Source organism: Arvicanthis niloticus, chromosome 11, assembly GCF_011762505.2.
Source record: "Arvicanthis niloticus isolate mArvNil1 chromosome 11, mArvNil1.pat.X, whole genome shotgun sequence".
NCBI classification, from domain to species: Eukaryota; Metazoa; Chordata; class Mammalia; order Rodentia; family Muridae; genus Arvicanthis; species Arvicanthis niloticus.
In genome coordinates, this window is record NC_047668.1 from 53562634 (window position 1) to 53583509 (window position 20876).

At 39.7% G+C, this 20876-nt stretch overlaps 1 protein-coding gene across 5 annotated transcripts in view; it reads right to left on the reverse strand.

The window, feature by feature from the left end:
• The window catches only part of Itsn2 (intersectin 2), a 102846-nt gene that overhangs the window by 42409 nt on the left and 39561 nt on the right, over nucleotides 1–20876 (reverse strand). For all 5 annotated transcript variants that reach the window (XR_013113218.1, XM_076942144.1, XM_076942145.1 and 2 more), the window contains 6 exons: nucleotides 12945–13081; nucleotides 9659–9795; nucleotides 8630–8727; nucleotides 4753–4928; nucleotides 4341–4485; nucleotides 1090–1295 (listed from right to left, as the gene is read on the reverse strand). Coding sequence is in view for 4 of the 5 variants with exons in the window: in XM_076942144.1 (XP_076798259.1) it covers nucleotides 1090–1295; nucleotides 4341–4485; nucleotides 4753–4928; nucleotides 8630–8727; nucleotides 9659–9795; nucleotides 12945–13081 (899 nt within the window). In the remaining variant the exon portion in view is untranslated. The remainder of the gene's footprint in view (nucleotides 1–1089; nucleotides 1296–4340; nucleotides 4486–4752; nucleotides 4929–8629; nucleotides 8728–9658; nucleotides 9796–12944; nucleotides 13082–20876) is intronic.

Below are 20876 nucleotides of genomic sequence, written 5' to 3' on the forward strand. Positions count from 1 at the left end.
ATATATTGTGACTTTTACTACTTCATCCTTCCAAATTCCAGGTCAATCTAGAAGTTAACTTCTGCAACTGAACTGAATACCAGTAAGTATGGGGAGATGTGCTGGGGAAGCAGGAGGCTGCAGGACAGTGAGGGTCCGTGAGCCTAGTGTGAGTGAACAGATGCTGAGTGTGATCATCCCTATGGGGTAATCAACAGTGGGTAGAAGCCATTGGGACCTGGAGGAGAGGAAGTAATGCATGGCCAAGTAAGTGGCCATGCAGCACTAAAGGGTCTTACAGTTTGTTTAGCTTAATTTTTCATCTAAGAGAAGTCTGAAGATGGAACAGGCTGGTGAGGACGAGGAACTGGGGCATGAGCGTCTTCGTTTCCAAGACCGGGATCCTCATACTGGACTGCGCTGTTTCAGGCCCCCTTCCAAGTAAATACTGGAGACAGTCACCCACAGCAACAGTGGAACTTACTTGCCTGTGTTAAAGCCATCTGGCAACCGGACACTCATGCCGACTCAAGATCTTAGTCTAGCTAGATTTTTGAGTTTCGTGTATTTGCATTTCATTCACCTGTTCACTCATTCCTGCCTGTCCTCATTCCTTAAGACGACAGCAGTTACCATGTGTTAATTTTATAGTAGACATGGAAAAATGGATCAAAGAAGACAGAGTATAGTTTCATGGGGCTTATGGCTTAATAGGGAATATGGGTCAAAAACTCATAACTATAGAGAAGTGCTCTGAACAATAGGGAGGTCATATTTAAAGAGCCCTGGAGGCCCAGCCTCCAGGGAATATTTGCTCCAATTTGAAAGGGCAAGACCTTGGTAAAGAATCCATTAAATATTGAAAGATTTCAGTGAACAATGGAGATATGCTTTGAGTGAAATGAAAAGTAAGAATTCTCATTGGTCTTGTGGTAAAAAGAAAACAAAGATCTAAAAACTGAGTATTTTGAAAACATCACAAATGATGTAGAATGAGAGACCTGAAACAGATATAAATGTGAAATAATTTTCTCACAACTGTAATCATCCTCTGGCTTGGGTGGTGAGGACACAAACAAACAGCTCATGTAAGAACATGAAGGTGCTTACTCTCCTCGCGTCACTTCACTCCCAGGAATGATCTTGACATAAGACTTGGGGAACCATCCTCTTCCACCGTGCACCTCCCCAAACCACCAGTTTTCCTGCTGCTCCAGGACAGTAATGACATCGTGCTTTGAGAAGTTTAGGTGGTTCTCTTTCTTTGCCGTCCAGGAACAAAGGGCCTGAGCTTTCAGGTTTTCTACAGCCTGCCCCTAGGATACAAAGTTGCCAAAACTTAAAAACAGACCATAGAGATTCTGATTTCTAATCTCTAGTATGTAACAGAGCAGTCAACTTGGCCAATCTATGAACTTAAAATGGTGTCAGCCCTCCTGAACATTCCACCATTCAAGACTACTCATCACAGATACTGATGAAATGTATACTCAGGGAAGGATTCATGAATCCATCAAGTGAAATGAAAAAAGGAGTTACTGCATTATTTCCTCTCCTCCAGGTCCCAATGGCTTCTACCCACTGTTGATTACCCCATAGGGATGATCACACTCAGCATCTGTTCACTCACACTGGGCTCACGGACCCTCACTGTCCTGCGGCCTCCTGCTTCCCCAGCACATCTCCCCACACTATTCTTCACCACTTTCGTCTACATCCCAGTTCTTTAGAGAGCATCAACTTGCTTTCTAATGTCACCCCTCAATCCTTCTGACTTAAGTGCTGTCCTGTCAGCCTATTGAACATTTTCCAGATGAGGTTACTGACAATAATATCAAGCCAAAGGTTTCTCCAAAACCTTATTTTACAACTTCACTGACCAGCGGAGACATCGCTAAAATCCTTTAGTTTCTGAAGCTCTGAGTTATGCTCACCTTTTGTCAAGCCTATTTCTTTATGTTTCTAGTATGACTTTCCTGAATCATCTAAGTTATGTCTGTGGGTAAAATCTATAATTTCAGGGTAACTTTATCTTCTGCATTCATGATATGCACATGAAAATACACACTAGCTGTTCCCATTGGGTTGTCGTGGGTGTCCCTGAATGCAATTATTTCTAAAACCTAAACCTTTTTCCTGTGCTGTCTACCAGGAAATGAATTATGTTACTGTTCTTTCAGTTGTTCATGCTAACAACTTGTTATTGTTTTAAAAATATTTTTAACATATTTATTTACTCGTGTGTGTGAGTGTGTATGTATATGTGTGTGAGAGTGTGAGTGTGTGTGTGTGTTTCTGTGTGTGAATACCATGCCTACAGGGTGTCAGATCCCCTATAGTTGGAATCACAGGAAGTTCTGAGCCACCTGACATAGGTGCTGGGAAGAAGGAATACATGCTCTTAGCTGCTGAACCATCTCTCTGGTCTCTGTAGAATTACTTTGAAAAGAGTCTGTTTTTTGTCTATGTGCCTATGAACAGGCAAAGGCTAGAAAGTGTACCAACCCCAGGGGCCTGGAGTTCTAGGCATTTGTAGGAGACTCAGCTTGTCCTATGAGAGCTTCATCTGATTCTCAGTTGTCAGGAATGCACAGTAAGTGCTCCAAACTGCTGAACTATCAGTCCCTGAACAACTATTTTAACTTCAATTTCCCTTTTACTATCCACATTAAACAGATTATTTTATGTCAATTTTTAATATTCTTCTCAAGCTAGCTTCTTTTCCATGTCTTTTCATTACTCTGGAACTGGTTCATCACCACGCTTGTTACTCAGGACAAGATTATCCCTTACCTAGTCTTTCTTCATCCTTCTGCCACTCTCTCCATTACATTATTGCTAGAGTTTGTTTTGTTAGTCTTTTGTTTGTTGGTTGGTTCGTTGGTTAGTCTGTTTCTTGAGACAAGGTTTCTCTGTGTAGCTCTGGTTGTCCTGTATGTCACTCTGTAGACCAGGCTGGCCTCAAACTCAAGAGATCCACCTTCCTCTGCTTCCTGAGTGCTGGGATGAAAGGTGTGCACCACCGTGCCCTAGTTAAAATTAGTGTGTGTGTGTGTGTGTGTGTGTGTGTGTGTGTGTGTGTGTGTGTGTAATTACATGTCACAGCATGAGTATGGAGCTCAGAGGACAACTGCTGTACTCAGTCCTTGCCTTTTCATCCTGTCTGGACAAGGTCTCTCTGCTTTGGTTGCTATGTGTGTACTGTGCAGACCTAGGCAGCCCATGAACTCCTGGCTGACTCCCATTTCTATCTCCCAACTTTCCACAGCCTCAGATGCACATTATTGCTTCAAGTTGTCATGTGGGTTCCAGAGATAGAAACACAAGTTGTTGGGCTTGTACACCAGGTGCTTCACCCACTGAGCTGTCAACTTGGCCACAGTGTTTCATGGATGTAAACCTATTATAAGTGTCAGGGTCTCTCAACAGCCTTTTGTTTCTTACTGCCAGAGAGTCTAGTACTGTAGTAACTACTCACTAACAACCCTTAACCTCTCTCTGAATGTTTACCTTAAAATGTTATTTGTTGGTTGACATTTTACATATTCAGACAGTGCCTTGCTTATGTAGCTCAGGATATCCTTAAATGCTTTATGTAGCCAAAACTGTCTTCAAAATCCCAGTCCTTCTACCAGAGCCACCCAAGTTCTGGTGGAATTCACCGACACCATTACTGGACCAAACTGACTTCACTCTTTCCTCAGCATTGTGTAATCTAACTATATACAAACAAGGTGTCTTTCTGCAGACACCTCTAACTCAGGTGCCCCAGTGACCTTCCTCCTGTCACTAGAGGACTTCTGGACTAAATATGTCAAAGGACTTCTGCCTTGCCTCTGTGGAGGGCCAAATGCAAATACCTGCTCCTCCTAGAGCACACTCTAACCTCACAGATCGGCTAAGATGCCCTCCCCTCCATATGCCCTCAGAACTTTGCTTATGTATTTATCATATTTCTCATACTTCAGAGTTACATGAATGTATGATTCCTGTAGTAGGCTATAAACTAAGTGACAAAGTTTTTTAAACAAATAGTTTTCTTGAATTTTTAGTACATAATAAAATGCTGGAAAATATATTTCTGGCTTTATTGTGATGAAGTCTCCCACTTCTTTTTAGTAGCATTCCACATATTCCAAGTACCAAGGTTCCGAGTCAAGAAAAACCAATGCCCCTCCCCAGCCCATGGGACTGAATTATTGAGCAAATACTTAGAAATCATGTTTCAGTTGCACATCACTTATAAACAAGAACAGAAACTGAATGCTACAGGCTCTGCTTAATGGGGGAAAGATGGATGCCTCTGTATGGAATCCAGAGGAAAGTGAACAATAAAGCACACGAAAGTACAGATAACATACCTGTTCGTGAATGGGAGACACAGATCCAGGGGACACAGTGCGGGTAAAAGCTGACTTCTGCTGCCATGTCGTGTTAACAGTAAGGTTTGAGAAGGATACATTTTGATAATCAGTCACTGGTGCTGGTTGATTTGAACAAAGTGGTCTGCAAGTGTAAAACTTTGATGTAAGTATAGAGAGTTATCCAGAAACTAATGAAGTACTGTCAGTTTACCCACATGTCTATTATATGCTGTTTAAATATGATTTAATATAGATAAGACACTGATGCAGTGTAAGTTCACTCACTAAGTTTCAGTATTAAGATGATGGAAGCACCATCCCAGATAAAACTATGATCAAGAATCAGGTTGACCCAGTCATGCATTCAATATTTACACGAGCTACATGCATGTATGTTCCCCTGACTCACTGGGAAGAAGTTGAGGTAGCAGAAAGAGACACTGTAGGAGGAAGTAAGGCCTTCTTAGGAGACGGAGCTTTTTCACCTGACAGCATTTTTTCTACATAGTTGCATGGGAACCAGCCAAACTTTCCCTGAAAACTACCATAAAGCCAACCGGGCTCTCCTACAGTTTTTTCGTCAACCTATGGAAGAAGAAGAAGAAGAGGAAGTTCAGGGCTTAGAAATCTATACATTTACAAGAGTGTAGACTACTGTAGAACATTCTCAGATTCAGAGTTAACCCATTTGAAATAAAAAGGCATTTCCTACAAATTATTAGGTTATTATTTCTCATCATGGACAGGTTATCTTTTAAAATTTTATCAAAGTTAATATATGGTGGTATGTGCCTTTAATCCCAGCAATCAGGAGGCAGAGGCAGGTAGGTCTTTGTGAATTTGAGGCCAGCTTGGTCTATAGTTAGTTCCAGGACAGCCAGAGTTATATAGTGAGACACTATCTCAAAACAAAGAAACAAAAAACCCCCACAAAGTTAATATATGAAAATAAGTTATAACAAAAGTAGCATTATATACAGTTTACAACTGACAAATTAGTTCCCTACTCCATGTAGACATATTTTTAGTAGAATTCACAAAGCCCTGCTTGGTCTTAAACTTGTGACAATCCACCTATGACAATTATAGTCCTGAGTCACCGTGCCTAGTTTCAAACATTATTTATAGTGTTACTTCTTGGATTTATTTCTGTCCTTAAAAAATAATCTTGGCTTTTGGTTATAAAAAATAAAGATTCACCTCCCTTTCATTGTCCTTTCCTACTCTATACATACTGTTTTATAATTTTTATTCAAGTATAATTAACATCTATGTTATAGCTTCATAAGCCCCTCCTCACATCCAACTTAGACAGAAGAGTTTGCTGATATTTCCTTTCCTGTAAACTTTCAATATTCTACAGGTAGTCACTTTTGTGGGACTTAGCTGAACTGGAAAACCTCTGGGTACTATTTTCCAAGTGGTAAAAAAAAATTTCTTTTTTCCCCCTTAAATACTTCTTTTTTTCCTATAGTATAATAGCCTGCAACCTCATCATGTCTCCTGCTCTTCCTGGTTGCTGCCTTAAAAACAGTGATGGCACCTCCAAGTTTATGGCTGGTTACCTTGCCTCATGCTATACACTTCCTCAACAGGCCCATTTGCTCCTAGAATTTGGTCAGTGCGCTTATGGGATGCTGAATCCTAAAGCTCTAATCTCAGGATGGACTACTTTCCCAAAGGGACAATCTTAAACTTCCAACTGCTTGCACAAATTCTTCACCTAGATGTCAGCTGGGAACATCCATCTCGAGTCTAAGATTGAGCCCAAGATTGAGCCCATCTCCCTGGTCCTAGGCCTAAACTCTCAGATTGCTATTCATTTTCTTCTTTTATAATGGTGGGGAAAAAGTGTATATTTAGAACTAGCCAGCTGGACTCAGTTTAGAAGATTCCAATTTTGTTGGCAATGTCCAGAGCACCATAATCAGGTGTCAGCTGAAAATATGCCTTCTTCACTCGGCCAGGCCTTGTCAGGGAATTGGCTTCAGTCATATCCATGTCATGGAGTTTCTTTACAGCCTGTTTAATCAGATGCTTGTTGACATGTGTAGTGAGCACAAGTGTGCTACTGTCTTCTATCTTCTTCATAGCTGACTCGGTGGTTGGGGGATTTGATGACGGCACAGTGGTCAAGCTTGTTTCTCCTGGGTGCACTCTTTTGAAGGTATGTGGGCTGCCTCCAGAGCCACAGGGTCTTGGGGTACTGGAAGATGGGTGACATGAGGATCTTCTGTTTGTGGCAGTCTTTTGGCACTGTCTTCTTGGTTTTCAAGGCATTTGCTTTGGCTCAGGTTTTGGGAGGGTCAGGAGCTGCCTTCTTTGCTTTCAACACCATCTTCGATTACTATTATTCTTACCTTCAAAACTTGAAGCTCTTATAAGCATATGTCTGTGGTTTTTATCTCTAATTTATATCTAGAGTAAAAGTGGTGACTTCATCATAAAAACTGTTCTTTTAAAAAAATTCCATCTTCAGTAAGTAATAGCACCTTTTTCTGTATAACATAAATTATTACAATATTTACTCACACTCAGATTTGGTTAAACTGTTTCATCCCAAGGTGATGTTCTCCCATAGAGAGAAACTGTTATAACCAACTGTGCTGTATTGTTTATGTCTATACATTCCTTCTGATACTGGTACAATCAGCAACTCTGTATTACATGTATCTCTTTTAGTTTTCTGTCAGTATTTATTCCATCTAGCACAGTACATATCTGCTTTCTTCAATGAATAAATAAATTTCCCAACTGTCTCTCATCTCTATTTTCTTTTTTTAAAATTGGTTATTTTGTTTACATTTCAAATGTTATCCCTCTTCCCAGTTTCCCCTCCACAAACCTCCTATCCCAGCCCCCTCCCCACTGCTTCTAAGAGGGTGCTCCCCGCCACCCACCGGCTCCCGCCTCACTGCCCTAGCAACAAAGTTACATTCTCATCAAACCATATAAATTCCATTAGAATTTTATAATTCATTTTTAAAGTTAACATACAAAGTAGTGGTTCTGTCACTGCATTGTCATGCATGTATGTCATGTACTGGGTTAACTCATCTCCATCCTCCACACTCTGCACTCCTCCTGCCTCTACTGATTCCTCTCCTCCGGTTTTAAAAACTGCCTTTTGAGATGTAATTCATAAACTTCATAGTGATAACATAAAGTTTTGGTATATTTATATGCCTTTGATAAGATAAGAAGGCACCCATTACCCCATCTCCTCTTGTTTCATCCTAATTCTCTCTCAGCTCCTTACCATACCTTCTGGGAAACACTGGCCTACTTCATGTTATTATAGATTAGTTTGCATTTTATATGATAAAATTGTATAATATGTTTCTTGTTTTGTTTGCCTCCTATATGTAAAATATTTTTATAAATATATAAAAATCAAAATTAGCATTATAGAAAACATAGCACAATGTTTGTGATTAGCTTACTCATGAGCAGAAAGACTCATTCCTCTTTATTGGCAATTATTTGGATATATCATAGTTTGTTCATGCTTTTCCTGCTGATGGTACCCGGACTGTTTGAAGCATTCAGCTGTTATAAAAAGGATGCTAAGGACACTTTTGTTCACATGGACATGGGCTTTCTATTCTCTGAGGTTGATATTTAAGAGTAAAATGACTGAGCCATAGTAGATGCATATTTAATTATTTTATTTTAATAATGGCAAATTCAGTATTACCTTAATGTCATTCAGGGATGAAAATCCCAACAGATGACTATAAGACTGTGCTTTTCCAGTATATTATAATGCCTTGTGATACTATCAATGTGATTCTCTATGTATTTTCTTATTCATCTGTCTCACATGGGTTATGATAATACAGCACAGACCGTTTGTTCCAAGGAACGAATGGCCCAAGTTCAGTCAGGATTGCAAAACTTAACTTCACATTTCTAACAGTTGCTAGAAAATAATCAGCCCTTCAAAATTCTGTTGTTCCTCTATTAAAACATCACAAGTGGTGTCATCTTTTATGCCATGCTGAGCTGATATGGCATAGTGGAAAGAATAAAAGATACACTTTCACTGACTCTGTCACTGCAATGCTGACAGTTATAAGTTGTCTGAGTGTAAGTTTTCTTTTTTGGTAATATTATGGTAGTTATTACTGCCCTGTACAGCTCTGAGAGATGATGTAAGAGCTAAGTGAGATAATGTTGAAAAATATTTTTAGAAATATATAAAAATCAAAGTTAATATTATAGAAAATACAGCACGATGTTTTGTGATTAGCTTACTCATGAGCAGAAAGGCCTTCATTTCTTACCTGAATTATATCCCCAGAATTAAAACTCATCTCATCATGGTTTCTTGCTTCAAAGGGGTACAATGCTCTATAACTCACCAAAGCACTAGCTGTCTCACCTGAAGAAAAGACAATTCCCATAATTTGTTAGAATATACCCATCTTTATTGTGACTCAATAAAGAGCTTTTAAAATCTAAAAAAAAAAAAGTGAGCATCAAACAGTATAACAAAGTTCTGCTTGAATTAGACTTGTGAGGATCCAGATACCTTGACCACTCAGGGAGTCAATATAAAGCAATGCTTATCTTAAGTGACCTGGGAGGCAGCTGAACAAAGAGATGCCTCTTTGACTGAGGCATGCACATGTATCTAAGGGAGTCGGCAGGCCAAGCTGTGTACGGTGCAGGGCATCTAGGCAGGGAGAGACATGGTCAGATAAATGGAGGTGAGACTACAACAGAGAAAGAATGCATACAAGGGAAGCCACAAGAGACTAGTGAAGATACATCTGTAGATTTACTACTTTGTTCTAAAGGGAAAATAGAAGGACTCACAAACATACTGGAATTGATACGTTTACAATACGTTTGTTAAAAAATATGAACACACTGCATCACTCTTATGGATCCAAAAGTTTACTCATCTTAGAGCAGATGCACTGCTGAAGTATGTTAGCATGAACTCCAGACTGTATGAGGAATTATGCCTTCTAAGAAAACAGTTCAATACTGTTTCAGTCAAATAAGTGGCTCAGCTATACTGGTAAGTAAAGTAAATATTTAAGATCACATCCATTCTGAAAACTGTAGGCGATCTTTCATGTAAAACCACCCTGTCTGTCGTGTTATGTCGTGATATGTAAATCTACATATCAGAATAATAAACCAGGAATACAAAGTTTAAAGCAATTAATAATCAGTTAGTTCCCACACATGTATATACTTTTCACACGCATTCCATTTAAAAGTTTTTTCTACTTAAAGGTGAGCATCTTTCAGTTTATTACTTTTATTTTGTTTGCTCTTAGCAGGTCTACCTTCATCCTTACTTTGTTTTGCCTCAGCTCTTCGTTCCTCTTCTAGAGTTTTGTCCTGTGATTTTTCTTCCTGGAGTCGCTTTTGTTTTTCCTCTTCTTCCTTTCTAATACTTTCTCTCCACAAGTTTTCTTTTCCTTGCTTTGCTTTCCTTTAAATAAGAGAAATAAAGAGTATACATTATGAAGAATATCCTAATATGTGGGACACCAAAACCAAATAAACTGACAGGCATACTGGAAGATCTGGTTCCCATTAGCTGGCGAACTAGCAAGGAAATGCTGAGGGGTAGGAAAGAGAGGCTGAGGATTGGGGAAGGGGAAATCAATTAGCCAAAGAGAGACTTAGACTGGGGTGAGCTGGAGCGTACACATGAGAATACTGCAGGCCTCAGATCCTCTGAGCCCAAGATAAAGCAGGAAGGGATGCACAGAGGAAGTGTGAGGCTCCTTCCTGCCTGGACTCCTCAAGAGTCCTGCCTGTGGCTTTGATTCCCTAAGCCTCAGCTCTATCAGAGTAGCAGAGACTGTGTTCAGATGGATCCCAGGACTCACCCTTCAGCCTCTATCCCACCACAGCATGCTTCCTCTAGAAGCTTTGCACAACTTTGAGTGAAATCTACATATCAGAATAATAAACCAGGAATACAAAGTTTAAAGCAATTAGGAGGCTTCCACTTTTTTTTAATTGCCCAGAATTTCCAAATTTCAGCAATTAAGGAATAGAGACCTCAAAAATAAGCCAAGGTTCCCACTGTGATGGGGTATAAGTGTTGTACAATCCTAGATGTATCCCCAGCCACAATCTCTGCTTCTCTGTTAGAGCTGAGGCTTAGGGAAGGTACTAAATGTAGATGTGGCAACTCCTTCTCTGAATGAGGGCATAAGAATGTATGTGAGAGAACTGTAATACACATTAGTTCTAATACCCAGCAATCATGTTATAAAAACATCCCTAGAAGAGGAGGGAACGCTGTTGTTTAAGTCGATGTAAACACTTTTCTGAGGTAGCAATATAAAAATTATTTTTCTAGAAGCATTTTCTCCTATCCACAGCTGTGAATTAATGCCCTAGATGGGGACTAGATAGGACAGTGTGAATACAAAGCAAAGGATGACCCGGTAACCTTGATTTGATTATTATAGCATCATAAACAACTCCAGAAAATTAATTAGATTCTTGAATAATCTTCTTAGGCAAGCTATTGAGTAAAAACTAGTCCAGAAGCAGGTGATGCCTCATCTAAAATATGAAGGAAGACCTAACTCTAACCAATAGCTGAGAAGAAGAAAAGAAACACAGCTGGGCAAAGGGCCAAGCAATCAAGCTACAGTACTAACATGAAGCTCTGGACTGATAGGTCTACATTACTTATATTCTCTTTAACTTCTTTGGCTTACTCCAGAAGACAAAATGTAGAAAGATGAATAAAATAAAAATATGTATTATTAATAATTCTAAGCCTGAGAAAAACTGTGAGATATAGGTATCCACAGAAAGTTCTTATCCAATGACTTCATGACCACTGCATAGATCCTTTGTGCAATGGCAAATGGCACAAGCTAAGTGCCAAGTGAAGAACTTCACTGTCTTTATTTCTGTATCATTCTTTAAAAAAAAATGATAGATACGTGTGTTCATGCCCCCCCCCCTCTCTCTCTCTGTGTGTGTGTGTGTGCTGTATTCATGCCTGTATGTGTGTGTGCTCTCATGGCCATACATGTGCTAATGTCTTTATGTGTACAGGTGCTCATGCATGCATGTGTGTGTGCTCATGCCTAGATGTGTGTGTTTTTTTAGGTGTTTGCAACTTTAGGTGTCATCCTTAAAAACCCTGTCCACCTCCTTTAGCCAAGTGTCTTTCATTGGCTTGGAATTTACCAATTAGGCTAGACTGGCTGACCAGTAAATTGGAACTATGTGCCACCACATTTTTACCTGGATTATGGGGATCAAACTTAGGTCATCACACTTGCAAGGCAAGCCCTTTACTGACTGAGCCCCTCCCTTCTGTATTATACTAGTATCTCTGGCGAGGAGGCCATGGATAGAGGGTACCTGGAATGACAGTAAAGCTCTTTAACTGTCTGAACCCACGACTACATAAATGAGGAATCCAGGAGGAGGAAGAATCCAGAGTAGATCCATATCACATGCAAAGCTGTCATTCCACATGTGTTGGCACTGGTCATTTTAGGCCACTAAGGACAGAGGCTCGATAGGTGGGACTGTGCTTCTTATCTCTCCAGAGTTAGCTCTTCCACAGATGTTACTCATCTGCTTCTTACTAAAGGCTCACTAATATTTGTTTACCAATTATACTAATTTCTGGCAGTGGAGAAACAAAGGATTTTACTGACAAAAGACAAAAACCCCACACAAGCCCCATACAGCTGCTAAAGGAAAGGTCTGTGCTTCAGATGTCCCGCCCATCTCTCTGCTTTAAATGGAAATAATCAATATGTCTTAGTGGCACCAAGAAATTAGTTCATTTTTTAAAGTGATCTTCCAGGGAACAGACAGATTTACTGGAGAGACAGAGAAGTAATGAGGGCTCATTTTGTGCAATGTTAAGGATATACGTGATTGTAGCCACATCATTTATTTAAAGCCTACAATTACCTATGAGGTAATTGTATTCGCTGTTTTTCAAATAGAGAAGCTGGGCTTTAGAAATATAAATGCTCCAGCACTTGGGAGGCAGAGGCAGGCGGATTTCTGAGTTCGAGGCCAGCCTGGTCTACAGAGTGAGTTCCAGGACAGCCAGGGCTACACGAAGAAACCCTGTCTCGAAAAACAAAAAACAAAAAAACAAAAAAACAAAAAAAAAGAAAAGAAAGATAAATGCTTTGTTTGCTAGGGTCAGATAGCAAGGAAAGACAAGAATCCTAGCCTAGTCTGACTTCCATGTCCTTATCTTTCACTAGTAGGCCATATAATTGGTTAATGAAAACTTAATGCCTAAAAGGAGAACTGAATTTATAAAATTGGAATCTGAGTAGTATTTAAAAATAATAATTTTATTCCCTCTAAATTTTCATAAACAAAGGCAATGTGCAACAAAAGCTAGAATTTTGTTTTGTTTGTGACAGGGTTTCTCTGTGTGGCCCTGGCTGTCCTGGAACTCATTCAGTAGACCAGGCTGTGCTGGCACTCAGAGATCTACCTGCCTCTGCCCCTAAGTGCTGGGATTAAAGGTGCACACCTTCACTGCTCAGCAGAATTTCAACCGTAATATACTATAATACATTCACAACACATTCATTTAATAGTAGTATAGTACAAAATTATATTAATTACCTTGCAGCCTCATCTTCTAGTTTCTTTTTTTGAATTTGCTCTAATCTTTTTCTTTCAATTTCCTTCAATTTGTCACGTTTGATTTTATGAAGTTGTTCAAGGGCTAACTGTTGCGTATTATAACTTTCTCTGAGCTCCTAAGAATAAAATAGAAGTAAGTTAATGCTTAAATATTTTAATCATATTTAATAATATAGCATTTGCATTAAAAAATTACTAAGATAAGCATAATTAAATTTAAAAGAGATTTAAAGGCTTAAGAAAACCTGATATAGAAGTTTTAAATACAGTAAATACTTTATGCATCTACTAAGACAAATATCTATTTCCACATTAGTTCATGTATAAAGAATATTAAATATTTAATAAGCCAATTGTTTGAAGTATTACTTTTGATAGAAAATGCAATTCATTAAAATACGGAAAATTTGCTTGTAATAACATTTAAAGAAAAATTCTGTGAAGTGTAAAAGCGTAGGGGTGTGTGTGTGTGTGTGTGTGTGTGTGTGTGTGTGTGTGTGGTGTAGGCCAGAGGTCAAGGTCAAACTTGGGTGTCATTTCTCAGGTACCAAATTCTTTGCTTTTTGAGACAGAACCTCTCATTTGCTGAAACTTGCCTAGTCCTTTGGGCTGACCGGCTGACAAGCCTCAGGGGTCTGTCTCCACCTTCTCAGTGCTAGGATCACAAGAATACAGAATGACTTTTTGACATGTGGTTTTGGCAGGTCTTAGTGTTGTTTGTATTTCCATTCAGAAGCAATCACTACACTTGGTCTAAAAGATCACAGCGATTCATTTCCCTGCTCAGAATGACTGCTCAAAGGACATGAATGTGATCCAAGCTGGGTCAGAATTTTTTTCCAGGATACAGACACCTTGATTAGGTATTGTAAAGAGAAACTTGTCTGGCTCATTACACTAAGATATACTAAATCTGACTCCCTTACTAACCAGTGAGCACAGGACTGACAGGAATGAGGTCAACATAAAATACAGAGGTAAAGAAGGAGGTAGCAATGAGGACCCAGGAACCCGGTCTCCAATTCCATCGCTCAGCGTGGTAGGATTGGCCTTTCCCAGAAGCTAGCCTCCCACTCACTTATCCTGGCTATCTTTCAATAGCCACTATTTTGAATCTACAGAATACTTCACAAGAGTAGGAGAAAGAAAGAAAGAAAGAAAGAAAGAAAGAAAGAAAGAAAGAAAGAAAGAAAGAGAGGCTGAAGGAAAGAGAAAACTAACAACAACCAACTAACAAACCAAAAACAGAAAAAGAAAAGAAAGGAGGGGAAAACCCAAAGTAATCAAAAAAAATAATAATGGTAAATGAGAGAGCTAGACAATATTTGAAAATATTTTAGTTGTTCTTTTTTTTTTTAATGTATAGTGTCCCCTCACCTTCTAGTGACAAAATTCTAAATCCAAACCAGGAAAACCTGTATATTTCCAGAACCAAGCTAAGCCAGAGGTAAACTGACTGAGCCGTGTACCTGGCCTAAGGGTAGTGTGGTGACTGAGACTGTCCAAGTGTCTGGGACGTACACAAATGCTGTGTTCAGGTTAAGTCTCACACAGCTCTGAGCTTCCATGATTTGATTTGTTATTTTTGTCTCTAAATTCTACCGAAAACCCAAAGAGCATGGTAGTTATATGGAGAAGCAGGTTGGTTTAATGTTAAGAAGCATGCCTCTAGGAGAAGTCCACAAAAGTTTGAGTTAGGTTCTGTCAATTATACTTGTATTATCTCATGAAAGTTTTGGTTTCCTAATCTGAATGTGTCTCACAGAGCTGTTCAGATAAAATGAGTCAATCTAGGTAAAGTGCTTACAGTGCTTCATACTTAGATTCTCAATAAATATCAGCTATTAGTGGTGGAAGCCAGGACTAAGGAGAACTCTGTATTTTGAGGGAGTATAAAGAACAACCAAATTAATGTAAGCTCTTAACCTGTGTAACATTAGCCTCCAACTTATCCTTTAAGATTGAGCTGCAGTAACTTTCCAAGGAGGTTTCATTTTAAGTCTTGAGTCCTTGAAATGGGCCTTCTTCCAATGGCTGACTTAGGACAAAAAGTCTAATAACTGGGACCTCTCCCAGCAAAGGCTGTGTAATTCTTATAGTTTCAATTTCCGCCAAGAACTAGGAAGTTGAATAAGATATAAAAGATAGTCATTTGCAGGGACACTGTCAAGGCACTGGGGATGGTAAGAGCCTGGAGACTGAAGACCAGAGAAAGGTACCCAGTGCTTCCTCCTTCCAGGCATCGGACCTGTCTGAGAAGCTGAGAAAAAGCAGTGGCTAAGGAACTGAGCAGGGCATCCACCTCTGGAAAGGGCTGGGGTAAACAAGCTAGAATCTGTTGGACATAGTGCTAATGCTTTGAATCTGCACGTCCAGAGGCTGAGGTCCTCGTCCCCAATTGGGTTTTGACCTATCAATAAAGATGCCAGTGGGCAGTGGTTTGAGAATGGGGCGGGATACTGAGAACTGCCCAGGTAGGACACAGTGAGAATCAGACAGAATCAAGAAGAAGAGCATGCAGTGTTGGCAGGAGATAGAGCCAACCAGCCATGTGGGTTTCCGGGCCTAGGGTAGCAAGGGAAGGTTTAGGAGTGCCCAGTCATTGAGTTAGCCAAAGGCATTTTAAGATTAACTGGAGCATGTGTTTTTCCATTTGCGGATCCACCTCCTGGGTGGGTGCACACCTGGGACATGTGGGAGCTCAAAGTGGTGCAGCCAAAACCAAAACAACAACAACAACAAAAACCTCACACTACAGAATTCCCCCTAGGAGTGCACATTTTGATTGTCTATCATGGACCCCCCTCAAGATTAGGGAGTAAGTAAGGGGCTCTGGGTTCCAGAGAGCTGCATTTGGTTCCCATTGTGGTATGGAACATGGATCAGGAAAAGCGGACATATTCTGGAGCAGTAGCTGAGAATATACATTTATCTGTTCTACAAGTGTGAGGAGAAAGAGAGGAGAAGGGAGGGGAAGGGAAAAGGAGGAGGGGGAAGGGGAGGGGGAGAGGGGGAAAAGGGAGAGAGGAGAGAGGAAAGAGGAAGAGAGGAGAGGGAAGGGGAGGGGAGAGGAGGGGAGGGGAGGGGAGGGGAGGGGAGGGGAGAGGAGAGGAGAGCTAGCTACTGGGAATGAATGGTCTAGGTTTTTGAAACCTCAAAGTCCCACTCCCAGAGACACACCTCCTCCAACATGGCCACACCTCCTGATCCTTCTGAGACAGTTCTACCAACCAATGATCAAACATTTAAATATAGGAACCTATGAGAGCCATTCTCATTCAAACTACCACAGAAGTATATCATTCCTGCTTTGAATCAGCTGTTCAGTCATTGAATTAAGGTGATTTGTTCCATTTTGTTTGCCAAAAGCAAAAGAAAATGACTTCTGGAAAGAAGATGACCTTGTTTATCAAATCACAAATGCATATCCAAATTATTTCTGTGAATTTTTTTCATATAAAAAGCTTGGCTAAAATTTAACAACAACAACAAAAAATATGTATACTAGAAGTCAATGAACTAAGAAAAAGGGCTAGAGAGATGGCTCAGCAGTTAAGGCTGCTGTTTCAGAATATTCCCAGCACCCACTCAGCAGCTCACAACCATCTGCACCTCTGCTTTCAGAGGCTCTGACATCCTCTTCTGGCCTCTGTTGGCACTGGGCATGCACATGGTATACAGACATACAAGCCAGCAGATTAATATTTATACTAAATAAATCAAGGATGCAAATTGTAGTCTCCAGGATACCTATTACCAGAAAAATAAAGGGAAGTGGAACTAGGTCACAGAGAAGGAAGAGGTAGAGTTAACACAAACAACACTCAGTTCCCATTCCAAGGACGTACAGACAGACAGTTAATGGTTGCTGGGGGAGGGGTGGGTGTAACCACTGTTGAACTGCCATAGCTTAAGTAAATAACTCCCCACCCATGCTCAAACAGAATCATAATTAAATGAAGTAGGCTTTTAAAAAATGCAAGGCGGAGAAAGACTTTTTGGAAGTACAATAAGGATAATAGTGAGGAACTATGCTCCAAGTATATTATATATGTGCACAAAACTGTAAACAAACAATCAAACAAACAAATGCACTAAAAAGGAGCAAGGTAAGAAAAAGAAACATAAAATAGATGAGACAGATAACAAGAAAAAATATTTTACAGTCCAAATTCATCAGTAAGTATATTAAACAGACTAACTATGCCAGTTAAATAGAAAACTGAAATTATAAACTGTAACTATGTTACTTAAAAGATAAACTATAAATGAAATATATACCAGATTATAAATAAGGTAGAAAAAGATATTCCATGCTTCCATGCCAACAGGCCAAAATAAAAGCAGAACAGTTAGATTAATATATCAGAAAAGAAATGTGTGTATGTGTGTTATGTGCATATATATGAACACATGCTTGTAGGCCAGAAGTCAACATTGAGTATCTTTCCTCAGGGGTCTCTACCTTGCTTTTGAGACAGGACCTCTCTCTCACTGGGACCTCGGGCCCACCAATTAGGATAGGGTGGCTAGCCAGAAAGTCCTGGGGATAACACTGCCTCTGCCTCCCCTCCCATGCTGTATCTATTACTTCTTACACTGGGCTTATAAGCATACCACCATGTGAAGATTTCTCCACAGATAAATTGGGATTAAACTCAGATTTTCATGCTTACATACTCACACAGCCAGTACTTTGCCAAGTGAGCTATCTCCCCAGGTCTCCTATTCCACTTTTTTGTTTATTTGTTTTGGTTTTTTTTGGACAGGTTCTTACTATGTAGTCCAAACTGGACTCAAAGTCAACTTGCAGCTCAGGGTGGCCTAGAACTTGCAGACCTCCTGCCTTAGTTTCCCAGTGCTGGGATTATAGGTAGAAAAACTAGTTCTTAAGGCAAGAAGCATCTCTAGAGGAGACATCATGACAGATGGACCTATCTACCAATAACTACAACAACTTTAAATCTACTCACAAGCAGCATAGCCTCAAAATCTGTAAGAAAGCAAAATTAAAAGAGACAGATACATAATCAAAGTATCGCTATACTAATCATCTCAATCTCTGTAACTGAGAGAAAAAAGCAGACAAGAAAATGAGCACACCAAAGAACTTTTCCTTTACTCTACGGCAACAGTTTGTAATCCAAGGGCCAATGTACGTCTAAGGTTTTAAAATGATTTTTAGGAGACTTCAGAAGTCCATGAATGTGGTTAGGAACAAAACTGATTTTTATTTTCACTTTTTCCATCAATATCAAATGTAAGCAATAAACCACCATGATATTACTCTATTTATGACATTTTCAAAAATAGAAACTGAAGATGTTCTTGTAGTTATAGATTCCTTGGTATCTTAACTTGAAAATGCTCTATCTGTCACTAGATCTTATTTAACTCATAAACGTAGAATCACATATACTTGAATTTCTATATTTGAATATATACAGTAGTGCTGGGATTGGACCTAGGGCTCAGCACATGCTAGGCAAGTGCTTTAACACTGGGTTACACTGCTAGCCCCTCACTGAAAATATGAGATGAGGTCTAGAGAGAAGTCTACAACATAAACGTGGGTAAGACACTTTGCTTCAGAAATCAAAGTTCCTATCCCATGACTCAAAGCAGGTCTTCAGGTCCACACTTCCTGATATTGTACCTTATCTTGGAGAGATGTTTACGTGACACACAAATTACCCTTTGCCAGCTGGAGGGTACCACTAACAGTTCTGGTATTGGCAGATTCTGTTTTCCTTCTATGGTAAAACACTTCCTCAGTTACTACTCAAGGTCAATAGTGGTAAGTTTTTTTTTTTTTTGTTTTGTTTTGTTTTTTTAATCTCACTAGATATTTTAGAGATTTTGTGCAACTCTTTGATAAGAACAGCAAAAGTATAGCACATGCAGGTTCACAAAGCATCCCCCCCCCAACCCCCCCACCGGGTCTGTGCCTGTGTGCATGCTATTTCATTATCACCTACTGATCAATGGGTCACTGAATCTCATTTATTCATGTTTGACCTCTATATTGATGATCCAATCAAAACCTAACTCTGAGGTCAGACCTTTTAAGTGCTTCTTAATGGAATGTTCCTACTAGTATGCGTTGAGTTCTATTAACATAAAAAAATAGAACAACCACTGGGAAAATACCCTATTCTTCATACATTAAGTTCCTGGCTTCTGAGCCTTTGCCATTTCAAGGGTTTCTCAGCTCCACTGAGACCCCCACTCTGTTGGCTTTAGCATTCCCTTTTCTCACCAGCACCTCTTGCTCTATGATCCTTTTATATCCAGTTACTATTTCACAGTTTCTCTTTGTCATTATTCTCATGTTAAGATCTCTAACTCCCCTTCCCTTCTATCTTAGCCAATGCCTGCTAAAATCCCAAACCTATATGAAGCCATGAACTAATTTTACTCGCCATGTCTGTGCTTGTATCTAAGCAGCTGTAAATTAGTGAAGGAAAATCATATAATTAGGCATGTAGTCTTCAATTTAAACTCATGACCTGAAATAAAATAGACATTTAACATTGCTCAACACATTGTTTTCTTCTCTCATGCTTGTACTCATCCACTTCCACCCACCAAGGCAAGGCATTTACTGTAGGCTGATCTCTCTCCCTTCTCTCCCACACTCTCTGCTGAAATCTAATTCCCCCATACATTCTTTCCTAAAAACCTCAACTATATTAGAACTCCCAATGATCTATCCCTCCAGCTTGTAGAAATATTCTTTTAAAAGAAATTCTTTAATCTATGCTCCAGATTTCTTTTTTCTTTTTTCTTTTCTTTTCTTTCTTTCTTTTCTTTCTTTCTTTCTTTCTTTCTTTCTGTCTTTCTTTCTTTCTTTCTTTTTGTCTCTTTCTCTCTTTCGTTGCTTTCTCCTTTCCTTTCTTTCATTTTTTTCTTCTTTTGTGTGTGTGTGTGTTCACATGTGTATGTGTAGATCAGAGTTCAACATCAGATGTCTTCTACCTTGTTTTTCAGTAATGTCTTTATTCTTTGAGAATTTAATGTGTTGTGATCATACTCCTCCTCCTCCCCCACCCCCAACTCCCTACCCAGCTAACTTCATATTCTCTTTCTCTTTAAAAACAGAACAAACAACCCTATGGAGTCTGGTTTGTGTTGGCTGACTACTCCTAGGCATGGGACCTGCCCTGTGCCCTGGAGTATGGTTGACATAGCATCCACTTTATTTTTTGAACAAGGTCCCTTACCTTCTTTCTAGTCTCCCTAGCACTGGGGTTATAAGTGGGTGTGCCACATCTGGCCTCTTTACATAGGCCCTTTGCATGGTGAACATGTAAGCAGGGCCTGTGATCTATAATTATCATACTTAGTATAATCAGTCCCCATACTTCCTCTCACATCCTCTGGTGTTCTTTGTCCCTTCATTTAACATCTCTCAGCCTCATGCCTTCTATTCTCTTCTAAGTGCCTTAGAAGCAGTTAACAGTCCTCATTCCTACCCACTGCTGACCCACTGCACCCAGCCTCTGCTTACTTTGCAACTGAGATGGTACTTTCAGGGGAGTCCTCAGAGGACTCTGCTGCAGGAGTCAATGGAAGTTTTCAGCACTGTGTTAAGTGATCCCTCTGTATCACATTACAGCAATGACTATAAAGGCTTCTTTTCAGGCTTTCTGTAACCACAGTCAAGTTTCCTAGCCACTGACTAACAGACTTCACACCCCTTTAGTGTCCTAAATTGCCTCTGATGAAAGTATCAATAAGCAGTGAAAACCTAGAAGGCAGGAAGCAGAAGGAAGAAAGTAAAGCAAGACAGAGTAGTCTGCTGGCCTGTAGAGAATCAATGCTAACCTAAGAATCAGACTATTCTATGATTGAGTACAGTCCACAAATCTGCACTGACATATTTTGCAATGAAGAAACTCACACTTTAGT